We start from the raw sequence: 16,726 nt of genomic DNA, 5'->3' as shown, positions 1-16,726 counted from the left end.
ATGTTTTAAGTATTGTGACTTCTATGAGATGTTAGAAATGTTCTAACTTTGCCTGGTTGTGCATTTCTGAACATATTTTTAAAATACTAGTGAGTTCTACACTTAAAATGAATGGAATTAGTGGTATATAAATTATATATCATTAAAGTTATTATAAAAAGTAGTCTGGGCATTTGGGTTCAAGTTACTGTCTTTGTGATCCCCATGTTTTTTAATCTTGGGAGGTTTTTTGTTGTTGTTTTTTGGAAAAGACCATACAATACAGCCATCTGTCCTAGTTGGAGCTGCTATTGCTTTGATGAAACACCATGACCAAAGTCGACTTGGGAGGAAAGGGTTGATCTGGCTTACACTTCAGCATCACTGTTCATCAACGAAGAACTTCAGGACAGGAAGAGGGCAGGATGCTGGAGGCAGGAGCTGATGCAGAGGCCATGGAGAGGTGCTGCTCACTGGCTTGCTCCTCATGGCTTTCCCAGCCTGCTTTCTCATAGAACCCAGGGTCAGCAGCCCAGGGATGGCATCATTTACAATGGGCTGGGCCCTTCACATCAATCACTGAGAAAGTGCTCAATAAGCTTGCTTACAGCCTGATCATATGGAGGCATTCTCTCAGTTGAAGTTGTCTCCTCTCTAATGACTCTAGCTTGTGTCAAGTTGCCATTAAAACTAACACTCAATGGTAGAGCACTTACCTAGCAAGCACAAGGCCCTGGGTTCAGTCCTCAGCTCCGGAAAAACAAAACAAAACAAAACAAAACAAAACCAATAAAACCTAACACATCATCTAAGAGCAAGGGCTTTGGAATATGAAAAAAAAAAAAAACAGAAAAAAGAAAAAAAAACAGGTGTCAGTGTACATTTTTTTTAACCTCTCTAGATCTGTTTTCTAAACTAGAAAATGAGAAGAATGCTGAAAAGCTGTTCTGCTGAGGTTCTTGTCCAGGGTTCCTGGTAAGGGGGCAATACCTGAGTACCATCATGTTAAATAGATACACTTACCAATGTGGCTGTCTGACCAGAAGGAACACACATGCCTCTGAGCAGAGCACAGTGCTCTGACTGCAATGAGGAGGCAACCCAGAAGTTCATCTTAACAAGTAGCCATTCCACAGTGTGAGTGTGGTGCAGATGGAGAGGCTAGCAAACAATGCAGCTCCAAAATGCCTGGAGTTTACCGTCTGGTGATGGCGCACGAGGGGCATGATTCAGTGGCTTTAATGTTACTGTGGCTTTAAGGTGTGGGTTTGCAATCAATACACAGGAACAAGGGGGAACCCAGGACAGGAGTCCACGGGAACATACATGTGGGAGGAAGTGTTCCCAAGCTGAGTCTAAAAGAATGTTCCTGGCAAAGAAAAGACCAGGAGGGTTTCTTTGGTGTCAGGAAAAAATAAAAATAAAAAGCTCATTTGTGTACTGATTCTTAAGTTAATATCCCACATTCTGCAGTCCTGTGTTAACTGCAAACTCAAACTCTTGGCTTGGGGACTTCTTTCACAGTGACCCTACACAGTCTTCAGTTTCTTCAATTCCCTTTTGTTTGTCCAGACAAAAATCTTCAAGAATCATTCCCAAATACCTCTTTCCCATATCCAACTTCTCAGATCCTCTGACTCCATTATTTAAAATCTATGTGTATGTGTCTTAAGTATGTGCATTACATCCATGTGGGAGTTAGTGGAGGCCAGAAGAGGTGTGGGGTCCCCTGGAGCTGGGGTTCTGAGCCGCCATGTAGGTTCTGAGGGTTGAAGTTGGATCTTCTAGTGCTTGTCGATGCCAAGCCATCCTCTAGCTCACCCTCAGCTCTTACCTGCCTGTTCCTGAGCTGGCCACAGCCTCTGGACAGCATCCAAAGTAGCACTTTGGTCATGAGAGTCAACTGATAAAACCAGAATTTGCTGGGTCCATGCAGACTATGAGGAACCCCCTCATCTCCCTTCAACTCGCTGCTTCTTTCTACTGCTGTCCCTTGGTTTCATCTGGCTTTCTGATTTTACCTGGCAAGAGCAGGGTTTCACTTTTGTCTTTTTCCTATGTCATACTGAAAGAGCAATAAATACAAGCAGGCGAGCAGGTGTCCTGCTTCCTTGGAACACAGGCACCCATTGTCTTCAGGGCACACAAATACCTGCCCCACACTGAGGAGGCAAATGTGGAGCCACTGAAGGTTCTTAAGTAGGTCAGATTTGCACTGAGATAGCTGGTTTTGCTTTCAGCATGGATAATGGATTTAAGGAGAACTCTTAGCTGGAAGCAAAGACTGGAAGACAGACAAGTCAGGATGCTTTTACAACAGACCAGATGGGAGCCAGGACTAACTAAGAAAGTTCCAAATACAGACATATTTAAGGTAGAATTGGCTGAATCCAATGCATGCTGAATATGGGGTTTGGAGGGAGACTCCCAGGTTTCTGGCTTAAGAGATGTATTATCTGATCGTCTGTATTTTAGTTGAGACAGGTTCTCATGTAGCCCAGGCTGGCCTTGAACTCCTCCTGATCATTCTTCCTCCACCTTCCTAGTGCGGGCTTTGGGGGTCTTTGCCACAACCCTGGCCAGAAGATGAAGCTCAGAGATCCGGAGATCCGGTTTGGGGATGGGGGATGGGGTGATAGGGTGCGGTGGAGCGTTTCATTTTAGGCATTTTGTTGGAAGCATTGCCCGGTAAGCGCAAGCAGTGATCTCTGGGGCTTGCCACAACTATCGAGCCTACAGATACAGACATACGTTTTTTTTTTTATAAAATGTTTTTTAATATTTAGAATAATTATTCGTTTAAATTTTTTTTTTTGTTTTTTGTTTTGTTTTGTTTTTGTTTTTAGACATTCTTTCTTGTGGTTTTGCTTCACAGTAGCCCAGGCTGGCCTTAAACTCTATGTAGCTGGGGACAGCCCGTAGCTCTTGATTTCTCTTACCACCACCTCTCAGCTGCTGGGATTACAGGTGTATGCCACCACGCCCAGCTCTCTCACCCTAACTGTTTTCCAGAACACACATTACAGGATAATCTTAATTTGTGATCGCCTGTTCGGGTAATTTTTAATGGTCTGAGTTCATGAAAGCGCGTCGGTCCTAACACGGAGCCAGGGGGATTACCATTTGCCACAGGCGTCTGACCAAGTGTGTGGCTCTACTAAGAAAATTGGGGCCATGCTCTCAGGTCCTTTTTCCTGGGTGAGTGAGTCCCCTTTGCCCTGGCCGCCTTTCCTCTTCGGGAGTGCGAGTGCGGCCGTCTCCACAGTAACCCCATTCCCCAGCCGCCACCCCCAGCTCAGCCTCTCTTTGTCCAGCTCCATGGCAACCCTGGACGCGCGGCAGAGGGCAGCCCCAGGCCGTGGCGCAAGGCGCCGGCCGCTCCCCGACAGCGGGGTCGGGCAGCGGGTGCCCCGACGGTATGCCGGAGAAGCGGCTCTCTGCCGGTAGGTGGGATCCGCAGCCCCGCTCCCGCCCCGCGCCCGCCCGCGCCGCTATAGTCTCCATTTGCAGCTGGGGGCCGTAGGCTAGCTCCGGCGTCACCGTTCCAAGCCAGAGTCTTTCCTCCCCACCTCCACCTTGAATTCTAGTTTAAAATCTAATCCACGTGCGGATAATGCACATCTTACTGAGCTCACCCGGAGTCTACAGGAGAGCGAGGCGCTGCCCTACTTCACGGAGTATTTCACCTAGTGTAACAGAAAGTCAGGTGGATCTGAGTGCTCAACTGTAACGTTTTGTCTCGTTTCAGACCCGCCAGAGATTACAGAAGATGATTTTGTAAGTATAATTTAGAGGGGCTACGTAGTGTTCCCCCCTCGGCTTTGTTTTAATAGAAAAGATTAGATGGTGGAGGAGGTGTGTGCTTTTCCTTTTTGCCATTTCAGTTAACACATCGGTGGGAACAACGCACAGGCCTTTTACATTCTCCGCTGATTTGTGTAAGAATGTTAATCATTGTCAAAGCTGTTTCCTGTAAAAGGGCATTTAATGTCTCGGTACTCCCAGGGTCTCCACCAGGCAGGTTTATCTCCAGGGTTTGTTGTGATGTGCCTGGCAGTTCCTGGTTGCAGGAAACATTAGCATTGAAGAAAGGGGTCGATTGAGGGTAAGGGGGCTCACATTTATAATCCCAGCATCAGAGACAGGGCAGGAGGATTGGGAGTTCACGGTCATTCTTAACAAACAAAAACAAAAAACAAAACTCTGGGCATGGTAGTGCACCTTTAGTCCCAGTACTTGGGAGGCGGAGAGAGGCGGCAGATCTCTGTGAGTTCAAGGCCAGCCTGGTCTACAGAGAGAGTTCCAGGACAGACAGAACTATATAGGGAGACTCTCCCTGCCTCAAACAAGCGAACAAACAAACAAAAAACCCCAATAAATAAATACCAAAAAACAAACAAAAAGCCCTGATAATAACCAACCAAACAACCAAAACAAAAACAGTGGTCCATTTATAATTGTTTAAAATTTTTTCTATACATGGTTCTCAGGTCAGACTTTGGAGAAACTGAGCATCCTAAATATCTGCAAATACACACATCGTTTGGGAGAGTGCTGTCTTTGGAGTGTATTCTGTAAAGCCTATTGCATATTTGAGGAACTTGCCCAGGGTACAGATGGACAGTAGCAAAGCCTGCTTCCACCAAGGTCCGGCCAGAGTTCTAACCACTTCCATTGTTACAATGTCTGGTATCTTACCTACTTTTGGCTCTTTGTTCAACAAACATGAGTGATTGTATATTCAAAGTATTGTCCTAATGTTGGGGCTAAGTCTCAAGACATTTACAGTCTAGGGGGCTAATAGAAGAGAGAGGGATAAGTCAGCAGATCCTGGAAGAAGGGTGGAGGGGTAGAAGGAGGAAGGGGAGGAGGAAGAGGAGGAGGAGGAAGAAGAGGAGGAAGAGGAGGAGGAAGGGGAGGAGGAAGAAGAGGAGGAAGAGGAGGAGGAGGAAGGGAGGAGGGGGAGGAGGAGGAGGAGGAAGAGCAATTGTGAGTGTCCATCCACACCAGCGTACAGGTACACACAGCACGTCAGAAGTGCTCCAGCAGATTGGCAAAGCCCCATTTATGGGAAATTTAAGTTATTCCAGGCACTAAGCCTGAAGTGTTCTTCAGTGAAGCAGGACTTGTGAGCCAGCTCCTCCACTCCAGCACTATTCCTGCCTGGGCGTCTTAAGAGCACTTAACACTCCACTTAACATTAGAGCATGTGCTGGAGGACTCTTTTGCCTGGTCCTGCTCCCCTCAGCTCCACTGGCACCCGCTGTCTCTGGTCCTCAGACCTGCCTCCTTCTCCCTTTCCAGCTTCTCTTTTCTCTCTCCTGTGAAACTGTTGACCTTTGGGATCTGTTCTACAGAATGCTGTGGGTGAACTCCTCTTTTGTTCATACACCCCCCTAGCCCATCTGTTCAGACTCTTTTTAAATCAGGGTCTCACTATATAACCTCTGCTGGCCTGGAACTTGCTAGTATATAGCTCAGGATAACGTCAGACTTTCCATCCAGCTGCTCCAGCTTCCCCAGAGCTGGGATGGATTACAGATGTGTGCCACTACACCTGGGTCCAGACACCACTCTTGATGCTCCTGCATACCTGGTGTCTTCACCATCTAGACATCCCCATGTCACCTCTCCAGGATGCTTCCTTCCACTCTCAGCCCCCATTTCTGCTTTTCCGGCACTTTCTTGTGTTTTGGTAAATGGCACACTGGGTATGGAGTCATCCAAGTTTCTTCCTTCATCCCTTGACTGCAGGCATCTACCTCCACCTCCCTTCCTAGCTGTGTCTTTCTCTGCATCTGCACATCTGCTGTTTGGTTTCAGGCTTCATCCCCAGGCACGGAGTTTGGCTGTAGTCCTAACTGGTATCACTGCTTCAATCTTCCTTCTCTCAACTACAGATTTTCTTTGTCTAAAGCACAAAGAGCAAACTTCTGTGTATCGGGTGTATTGGATTACGTGTCTCATTGCTTCTACCATGGCTATCATAACTCTTTCCAAAATTACCATGTTACTCCACTGTAAGAAACTTGATTAATAGCTGGTATCCTTGAATGCTGACCGCAGACTAATATTTAACTTCAAGATAGCCCTATGAGGTGTCGGCTATTTCCCATGTTTCACAGACGAGGGAGTCAAAGTTCACAGAAGTTAACTACCACTGAGGCGACTTATCTAGTAGCCTATAGAGCCGTTCAAACATCGAGTCTTCCTCAACCTGGTCTCCCAACCCTGTTCTCTACAATAACTACCACAGCCAGCCTGCTTTGAGTTTACAAAGCACTTCCACATGCCTCCGGCTCCAGCCAAGCTGCCCTGCTTGCCTCCTGCGTTTGCTGTCAGATCTGACTGGGTTGCCCTTCCCCATCCATTTCACAATCTGGCACATTCCTTCAGGCCCAGCTCATCTCCCTGAAGCCTTCCCAACCTAACATCATGCAGACAGCCTTGGCACTCTGGACAGCTTCCCGTGGAAACCAGTTTGTGACCAGATTCTCAAATTCACATGTTCAACCAAGTGTTGGCTATTCATTAAATCATTAACCTGCCTCAGACAGATGCTTGGCCGCCTTCTCTAAAGTGTGATGGTGGTGTGCTCACCAATAAACTAAACATTCTTTGAAAAGTGTGACGGCGACCCCAAGCCTTGTTTTCTGTCCCTCCTGCAGTAGTTAAAGAGGGGCATGTAACTGAGTTTTGGTTGAGAGGCTGTAAGTAGGAGGGCTATGCCCTACCTCTGGAGAGCTAGTGTTTATAGAGGGGTGACTGACCCTGTCATCACAGGCTTGTTATTGTGGTTCAGCTACATTCAGATGCTGGGTTATTGAGCTTCTAAAATTCATATAGGTATAGAAAGCAAGAGTAAGCCAGTTTTCTACTTGCTTGCTGGGACAACAATGTGAGGCTGAACTGAAGCAATTACCTTGGATCATGAGATGGCATCTCATGGAGAACAGAATTATGTGACCAAAGGGCACCTCAGTGACAGCCAGGAAACTGCTTTGATTACACAAATAATTTCCTATGCCATTTAAGAAGTGGTGTTTTGGTGTTCCAGTATTTATAATAACTTTCTTCATATTTTCTCAACCAGTAATTAAAAACTACATTGTTATTACGAATGTCTACAAAAGATCTTAACCTTCACATGGGGTCTTCACTTTCAAAGCATAGAGCAATTTGTTTGGAATCAACTGCTTGTCTTCCAGAGTCATTGTGTATATTTAAATTTCTGTTTTAGTGGCAGGCTTGTTTTGGGGTAGAGTCTTGCTATGTGGCCCTGGCTACCTTGGAACTCTATGTAGACTATACTGTCTTTGGACTTGGTTTGTAGCTGGCTGACCCTCCTGCCTCTACCTCCTACATGTTGGGTTGTAGGCATGAGTCATCATGCCCAGCTATTTTAACAATTTATCTATAAATTTTTAACTTTCTTAACAAAACTGTGGGCTGGAACTGTCTTGGCATACCTTTATATTTTCCAAGCACATGGCAATACAAAGCATGTTACTTAGATGATGAATTTGGTTCAGTGGATTGGTTTTTCATTTATTTATTTTAATTTTTGAGATGGAGTGTCAGGTAGTCTAGGCTGGCCTTTAACTCTGTAAATGAGGATGACCTTAAACTCTTGCCTGCCAGCCTCTGCCCCCCATGTGCTGCGATTATAGGCACATGCCACCACACCCTGCTTAGCATCTTTATTGTGTTTGGTTGGACTTTGGTAATTTGGAGAAACAAGTAAAAAAAAAAACACTAATATATCTTTATGTCCCTTGTGGAGCATATTTTTATTTATGTAAACAATGCATGAGTTCTTGCAAAGAAGTAATACAGATAAGTGTCTGCTCCCTCACTGCTTGCAGTCCTGACTCTTCTGAGTTCACAGTGCAGCAGATCCACACCACCAATCTCTGTGACAAAAGGCCTGAGTTCACATGGTCTCATGATACATGCAGTGAGCACATTCAGTCAAGTTTGTGAGAGTGGCTCCTGAGCCAGGTGTGGTGGTGCATGCTGTTAATCCCAGCACTCGGGAGGCAGAGGCAGATGGATCTCTGTGAGTTCGAGGCCAGCCTGGTCTACAGAGTGAGTTCCAGGACAGGCACCAAAACTACACAGAGAAACTACCCTATCTTGAAAAACCAAAATATAAGTAAATAAATAATTAAAAAATTAAAAAGCAAGTTAAAAGTTGCTTAAAAGAGAAAAAGATTAAAAAGAGAAAAATATGTCTTTATCTTACCATCAAATTAAAAGAGACTTTAGCCAGGTTGGGTGTCATACACCTGTAACCATAGCACTTGGGAGGTAGAGGCAGGAAGATCAGGACTTCAAGGTCATGTCCACTGCAGAGTTTGAGGCAGCTGCAGCTACACTCGACCCTGTGTTAGAGAAGCAAAAGTTCTTGAGGACCGAAACGCCTATTGTGATTGTTTGGACAAGAACAGCCCCAGAGGCTCATGGGCTTGAATACTTGGTCCCCAGTTGGTGGACTATTTGGGAAAGACTAGGAGGTGTGGCCTTGTGGGAGGAGGTGTGTCACTGGGGCTGGGCTCTGGGGCTTCAAAAGCCCATGCCATTCCCCTGTAGCTTTCTCTGTGTCAACTGCTTGTCATCAAGGGTTGTAGCTCTCAGCCACTCCTCAGCACCATGCCTGCCGCTGCCTTGCTCTCTGCCATGATGCTGTGGACTCACCCTCTGAAACTGTAACCCCAATAAACCCTTTCTTCTATGAGTTGCCTTGGTCATGGTGTCTTATCACAGCATAGAAAAGTAACTAACACACCTGCTATAAGATCATGTCTTCTAGACATGACTGAGAAGCTGAATCCAATCTCAACAATACAGTGGCCCAAACAGGACCTGCATAATGACACCACCAGTTAACATGCCAATGTAAATAGGGGGAAATTTCACAAGGCCCTGGCCCTGGATGAAGAGTTCTAGGTACCAATGGCTGCTAAGAGGGGAGGATAGTTTTCTCCAGGGATAAGCCCCTGACAGGTTACCCAGGCCCAAATGGCCAACCCTAAGCACACACATATGAGCAACATAAATGGATTCGGTAGGTTGTCTATCTCTCTGTGTGTATGTTGTAATAATAATAATTGAAGAAGAGACCGTGGATTCAAGAGGGAGTAGGAAAGTACAGGAGACAGTCACAGGGGAGAGGGAGATTAGGAATGATGGAAATGGAGGATTTATGAAGGAAATTCTCAAAAACTTCATTGTAAAAGGGGGCTTTAGCTTCTAACAGTATTTACAGCATTAAAACTGGTGTTTGCTTTCAACTAAGGCTTAGCTTTCTCAGATTCACTCTGTTATCTTTAAAGCTTGGATATTATTATAGTAAACAGAGAGATTTCTAAAACATGAAAATATCATCATTTGTGGTGGTTTAAAAGAAAATGGCCCCTAAAGAGAGTGGCACTATTAGGAGGCGTGGCTTTGTTGGAGTAGGTGTGGCCTTGTTGGAGGAAGTGTGTCACTGTGGAGGCAGGCTTTGAGATTGCGTATGCTCAAGCCATGCCCAGTGTCGCAGACCACTTCCTGTTGCCTACAAGATCAAGATGTAAGAACTCTCAGCTTCAGCACCGTGTCTGCCTTCATGCCACCATGTCCCACCACAGATAATAACAGACTGAACTTCTGAACTGTAAGCCACTCAATTAAATGTTTTCCTTTATAAGAGTTGCTGTGGTCATGGTGTCTCTTCACAGCAACAGAAACCCTAAGATATTTAAACACAATATATCAAAAGATCCATAATCCCAGCCCCAAGGAAGAAGGCTGCATGGCTGTAATCACTTAGTGTTTGTTTTCTAAATGGAACATGGTGGGTTGAGTGACTGTAAGCGTACTCAGTTGGTAATAGATGGCTTCATGTAGAAACCATAGAGGGCAGGGCAATTAGATGCAGGATTCATTGGTCCTATCACCCTTCACCCCTTCTTTCCTGAAGACATTGCTGAGCTAGGAGCCAGGGTACTTAGCAAAGGCTTCTGGAAACTGAGATGCATCCCAGAGGGCCTTTGGAAAGTGTTGCTATTGGAGATCACTCATCCTTATGGAGGTCTATACTCAGGACAGGGATCAATTTTCTAACGCTTTTTGGAACTGCAGAATCTGTTAGAAGCTCCATAAATAAAGTAGTCATTGGTTGTAGCTTGTTCTGGGGATACACATTACCAGTCAGGAACTGCATTCCCTCTGATGGGAGAGAGATCTGTGCTGGTTTGGTTTTCCTTTGCTTTTGTCAGTTTGATACAAGCTAGAGTCATCCGGAGAGAGCGAGCCTCAGCTGAGAGAGTGCCCATGTCAGGTTAGCCTGCAGGTGCAGCTGTGGGCATTTTCTTGCTGGATAACTGTTGCAGAAGAGCCTAGCCCAGTGTGGGCAGTGCCACTCCTGGGCAGGGGGTTCTGCAGTGTATGAGCAAGCCAGCAAGCAGCGTTCCTTCACAGCCTCTGCTTCAGTTCCTGCCTCCAGGTTCCTGGCTTGACTTTCTGCCCTGACTGCCCTTCATGATGGACTGTATGCTGGGATGGACCTGGGAGCTGTGAGCTGAAATAAACCCTTTTCCTCCCTAAGTTGTTTTTATCACAACATTAAAAAGCAAATGGAGACACTAACCTTTCCTGTCATCAGGATGATAAATGTCACATTTATGTGTGAATTGTGAGGTTCAGACTTGGAGACATTACCACATCCGCCTTTACCCTTAGAGATGGAGAAGGGGAGAAAGTGAGAACCATTGTATCCTTTAAGTTAGACCATCAGGCTGGGGGCTGGAGAGGTGGCTCAGCGGTTAAGAGCACTGGCTGCTCTTCCAGAGGTCCTGAGTTCAACTCCCAGCACCCACATGGTGGCTCACAGCCATCTGTAATGAGATCTGGTGCCCTCTTCTGGCCTGCAGGCATACATGTAGGCAGAACACTGTACACAATAAATTCTTCAAAAAAAAAAAAAAATCAGGCTGGAAGGAGTTTTATTCAGGGAGAAAGCCTTGGATGTTTGAGATTAATTAAGCAATGGGTGGGAAGGGAGGGACTGTCATGCAGACCAGTGAGATGGCGCAGCAGGTGCTTGCTGAGACTGATAACGTGCGTTTGGTCCCAAGAACCTACATGGAGGGGAACCAACCCCGAAAGCTGTCCTCTGACATGCACACACTACATAAAAAGAGGGGACTGTGATGAAATGATGAGGATGAAGAGGAAGAACACATCACTGGCTGCCATCACTGGCGGGTGTCCACCCTCCTTCTGTAAGAAACTTGGCAAGTTTGGACTAAAATGGGACACGATGATTTCACTTTTTCAGGAGGCACACCTGTAGTCAACGGCAGAATTAAAGGAGACCGTCCCCTCCACCCTCCCTTCCCTCCCTGTCTCCCTCTCTTCTCCTTCTCTTCCTCACCTCCTTCCACCGCACACTGAGTCACACCTATGGGATGATGTAGTGGAGGAACTAAGTGTAACTCAGTTTTCTTGTCATTCCTCCATCAAGTTTGCTGGGTATGTGGAAGACACCAACCTGACCTGCAAAATTTAGTTAATTTAAAAATGTCCAAGTAATGGATTGAGGAAACTTAATGAGCAAAGCAGAGCCACTAACCCAGATTAAAGACTTTCGGGCTTTTATAATTCAAGGGCTTTGGGAGTGAAAAGCTTCTCAGATCTCCGTAGGTTTAGGGCTAGAGATGCTGCTTTGTGGTAGAATTCTTGCCTAGCGTGCTCAAGATTCTGTGTTTAATCCCAGTCTCTCTCTCTCTCTCTCTCTCTCTCTCTCTCTCTCTCTCTCTCTCTCTCTCTCCACACACACACACACACACACACACACACATACACACACACACACACACACTCATGCACACATACATGCACGCACAGCACTTGCCTAGTCTCTTTGATTTGCAGGACTGCCTGCTAATGTGACTAGATGTGTCAACACATTGAACCAGTAACTGTGGTGGGAAATACTCGCTTATTTAGAGATGCAGCTTCCTGCTGAAATGCCATTAAGGTCAGAGCAGGTAGCACTTGTCATATACACTTATTTCACATGTCATAGCTGCCCCAAATCGATACAATCATATTTAATAACCATAAAAGTTAAGACATAGCTAAACAAAAAATGCTGATTTTGATGTATTTGAACAATATTTTAAGTTTCTATGGTTGTCTCCACAAACTTGAGCATGTGACCGTACCACAGTGCCAATTCACCATGGAGGAAAGGCAGAGCCACTGTGACCCCAGGACAGTCAGTCCCAAGCAGGAGGAGCTCAGCAACCAAGAAGAGATGCTGAGAAATGCTGTGTCCACTTGAGGTGTTTATCACTGTAGTGTCTAGCAGTGAGAACCGGACCGCAATATATGTCCTTTGCTTTCATTCCTAGAGATTCACTCTCAATGTGCTTCAGGAAAGTCAATGTCTGAAATTGATTATGAGATCAAAACAAAGCAGGTACTTCATCAAGTGAGTTAGAGGCTCTTGGAACTGGAAGCGTCAAGAGCAAAGGTTCTCAACCTGTGGGTCACAACCCCATTGGGGTGAACGACCCTTTCACCGGGGTCGCCTAAGACCATCAGAAAACACAGATATTTATATTATGATTTACAACAGTAGCAAATTTACAGTTATGAAGTATCAGCGAAAATAGTCTTATGGTTGGGGTCACCACAACATGAGGAACTGTATTAAAAGGGTCACAACATTAGGAAGGTTGAGACCCACTGCTGTAGAGTGAGTTTGTGAATCTGAGGGTTATTGAGGTGTTGCTGGTCCACAAGGCTCTACGAAATGCATAGAGCTAAGTTTAAGTCAGCTAAAAATGAAAATGAAATGCATATTTTAGAAAACCTAACAAGAAATTTTATACCCCACTGCTATTAGTATGTTTATTAATATAATATAGTTAATTTGTAAAATTAATATAAAATATACATTTTTCTATCTATGGATTCATGATTGGTGGCTTAGTATAAAGTTTGGTTACTTTTTAAAATTAGTTACATAATTTAATAAAATGAATTTCAGCTGAAAGATATAGTTATTGTTTTAAACTATTATTTCATTTGGAATTTATCACCACTACCCAAATTTGGCTACTCTTATTGTAACACAAATGCCTTCTACTTGAGCGACACTAAAAATGATTGAGTTAGGATGTGTTTCTCAAGAGTTAACTTGGTGCTTCACTAAATCAAGTTCAGAAGCTTGAAAATCTATAAAGCTATTGTTCTGGCCAGGGTTTTGTCAACTTGACACAACCTGGAGTCATCTCAGAAGAGGACCCCTCAACTGAGAACATATCAACATCAGATTGACCTGTAAGCAAGCCCCTGGTGTCCCCATCCCAACTGATGATTGACGAGGGAGGGCCTGGCTTGCAGCAAACAGTTACTAACTTACAGCTTCCCCCAATGGTGTCCACCTCACTCTATCTCAACAGACCTTTGCTGACCAGCATTTGGAGCCATGCTGCCAAGGCGCGGCTCTGAAGGTAGTGGGTTTGCTGAATCCTTGGTTCATCTGTTTTAATCACTTGGGGTCTTAGCAAACTAAACCCTGTGTTGATTAGTTGAGATTTCTAATACGTTCCTTGTTATGAATCTTGAACAAGAACTAGAACTATTTAGAATTCTCTTAAGGCACTGCAGTTACTAAAAGTTACCGAAAACAAGTCTATTTTCCAAAGCAGGTTTAAATATACCATGGTACTTCATCTTCATCGTTTTCTCAGCCTCCTCCTCCCTCCTCTCTCCTACTGTACACGCACATGCATGTGAGTGTAGACAGAGGTCAATCATGGGTGCTGTTCCTCGGAAGTCTACCCACTGGGTTTTGTTCTCTCCCTCTTTCCTCCCCCCTCTTACCTTCTCCCCCACTTTCACCTTCTCCCCACCGTCCTCCTCTGACAGGGTCTGTCACTGAGATCTGGGCTGGCTAGCCAAAGAGCCCCAGGGATCCTCCTGTCTCTGCCTCCCCAGAGTTGGTATTGCAAGCACATACCACCACACCCAGCTTCCTGTATGAGCACTGGGGATTGAAGTCAAGTCCGAATGCTTACACAGTGTCTTAGTTAGGGTTTCTATTGCTATGACCAAACACCATGACCAGGAAGCAAGTTGGGGAGGAAAGAAAGGGTTTATTTGGCTTACACTTTAACGTTACTGTTCATCACTGGGGTAAGACAGGACAGGAACTCAAACAGGGCAGGAACCTGGAGGCAGGAGCTGATGCAGAGGCCATGGAGGGGAGCTGCTCACTGGCTTGCTTCCCCTGTCTTACTCAGCTCACCTTCTCATATAACCCAGGACCAGCAGCCCCAGGATGGCACCACCCACCATGGCCTGGGCCCTCCCCCATTGATCACTAAATGAGAAAATGCCTTAGAGCTGGATCTTAAGGAGGCGTTTCCTCAGCTGAGGCTCCTTCCTCTGGTGACTCTAGCTTGTGTCAAGTTGACACACAAAACCACCCAGTACACACAACAAGCCCTTTATCTCTCCAGCCACTCCTTCACTAATTTTTAAAAATTAGCTAGTACTTCATAAAAAGAAAATTATCAGCCATATGGAAATAATAGCATTGTGTCATGTTTCAACTTTCGTGTTAGATTTGCAAAATTGAAATATAATTATGAATAACAAAATAACCACATGTACTATTCAGCCGAGTGAGCCATGATGTGCTCTTGACACAATGGAAACAGTGACTATGAAATAAGGTGTTTTAGGATTGGGAGAGCAGTTTGTTCTTGGCAGTTTCAAAAGTGGCTCTGTTGGTACATGAGATAGTTACAGAAAACCATGTACACGATCTGTGGGCAGAATACATGCGCTGCTAACGTGTCCGTGTTCAGAATCAGGCAGGGTCCAGATGCTGCAAACTGCATCTCACACTCACAGGGAAGATGAGTATCATGCCTAGCTTTAGCTTTTCATCTTAACTGAGCAGCAATGAGCTTTAGATCTTTGACCATGACTCTGCCTTCATCTTTATTTATTTTAAATTTGCATTTATTATTATTATTATTATTATTATTATTATTATTATTAATATTGTGTGTGCCAAGGTGCACATGTCAGTGGACAACTCTACTGAGTCTGCTCTCTTTCTGCATTTGTGAGGGTTTTGGGGATTGAATTCAGGTTATCAGGTTTTCATGGCAAGAACATTTACCTGTTAAAAGCTATCTTGTAGACCTCCTGCCTCTATTTTAAAAGTCTGAGAAGTTTATCATGTGCTGCGTCAGTTTGTATTTGTTGATACTTCGTTTACATGTCATGCTACACCCTTCATGTCCCATTTGCTAGCTAGCTGCAGTGTCGAGGACTTTTGAGATAAGATCCATTCTATTTGGTTCAAGCTGTCCCAGTATACTTTGAACTCACTGCATCACTGAGACTGGCTTTGAACTCTCTGTGTCTGCTGAGTGCTCATCCATTTTCCTGTCCCTTCCAGAGACGGTGTTAGGTTTGTAGTGAGGGCTCAACGTGTAACTGACTTAAAAAGCCTCAAAGATCTAAGTCATTGTAATACAGGCATGCTTCAAAACATGGCCATAATATGTTTTTATGTTTTTGCAGGAAAATTACTTGGCAACAGATGACTTCCTTGTGGATTACTTTAATGAGTTCTTAAGCCTTCCTGTGAGTAGATTATGATGTTCTATTGGGTATATTATTGCAGCAAGGTATTTACAAATTATTAGTGTGTGTGTGTGTGTGTGTGTGTGTGTGTGTGTGTGTGTGAGAGAGAGAGAGAGAGAGAGAGAGAGAGAGAGTGTGTATTGTATGTGTGAGTGTGCATGTGCATGTGTGTGAGTGTATGTGTGTGTATGTGTGTGCATATATGTGTGTGCGCATGTGTGTGTATGTGTGTATACATGTGTATGTGAGTGTGTGTGCTGGAGAATATATGTGAGAGTGTATGTGTGCATGTGTGTATGAGTGTGTGTGTGTGTGTGTATATGAGTGCATGCACACACATGTGAAGGTCAGAGGAACATCATGGGGTCAGTTTTCTCTTCCCACCTTCTATGGAACCTGGTGATGGAACTCAAGTTGTCAGACTTGGGCAGCAGGCACCTATACCGTGGAGCCACCTCATCAGCCCCAAAGCTGGACTATTTTATCAGACATAGTTTTTCTTAGATAAACTAAAGGACTAGGTGAGATGGCAGGCCTGTAATCCTGGCACTCAAGAGGCAAAGCCAGGTGGATTCTGTAAATTGGAAGCCAGCCTGGCCCACATTGAAAGTCTCCAGCCAGCCAGAGCTACATAGTGAATCCTGGTCTCAAAAGTAAAATAAAATAAAATAGAAAAGATAAAGATCAATTAAGGTAAACTGTGGATGTGATTAATCACACCTTTAACATCCTTATGCCAGCACTTTGAAGCCTGAGGCAGGAGAATTGACATAAATATTAGAGGCCAGCCTGGGCTGTAGAATGAGATCTTAACAATAAATAACTAAATAAATAACTAAATAAATAAAGATAGATCAATTAAGAAATTTTGCTCAGTTTGTATCTCTTTATAGTTAAACATTTTGGCTTGAATCCTATGTAGAAATATTCTTACTGAGGAAAGCTGGAGTTTCCCTGACCATCTCAGGCGTCTGTGCAAAGTCCTGACCTGGTATATTTGGCAGCATGTTAGACTTTGAGCAGGCTGATATGGACAATATCAAAATCTCAAGAAACTATTTTTTTTTACTCTAGTTATTATTATCCT

General features: G+C 44.6%; 1 protein-coding gene across 1 annotated transcript in view; it reads left to right on the top strand.

Annotated features, from left to right (window-relative positions):
- The first annotated feature begins 3,342 nt into the window (after positions 1-3,342).
- The window catches only part of Rgs22 (regulator of G protein signaling 22), a 149,053-nt gene continuing 135,669 nt past the window's right edge, over positions 3,343-16,726 (top strand). The window contains exons 1-3 of the mRNA XM_036208311.1: positions 3,343-3,422; positions 3,728-3,756; positions 15,577-15,639. Of these exons, the coding sequence (XP_036064204.1) occupies positions 3,398-3,422; positions 3,728-3,756; positions 15,577-15,639 (117 nt within the window). The 5' untranslated portion in view covers positions 3,343-3,397. The remainder of the gene's footprint in view (positions 3,423-3,727; positions 3,757-15,576; positions 15,640-16,726) is intronic.

This window comes from Onychomys torridus, chromosome 16 (genome assembly GCF_903995425.1).
Source record: "Onychomys torridus chromosome 16, mOncTor1.1, whole genome shotgun sequence".
NCBI lineage: Eukaryota > Metazoa > Chordata > Mammalia > Rodentia > Cricetidae > Onychomys > Onychomys torridus.
Note: the sequence above shows the minus strand (reverse complement) of the source record. Positions and strands in the feature narration are given on the sequence as shown.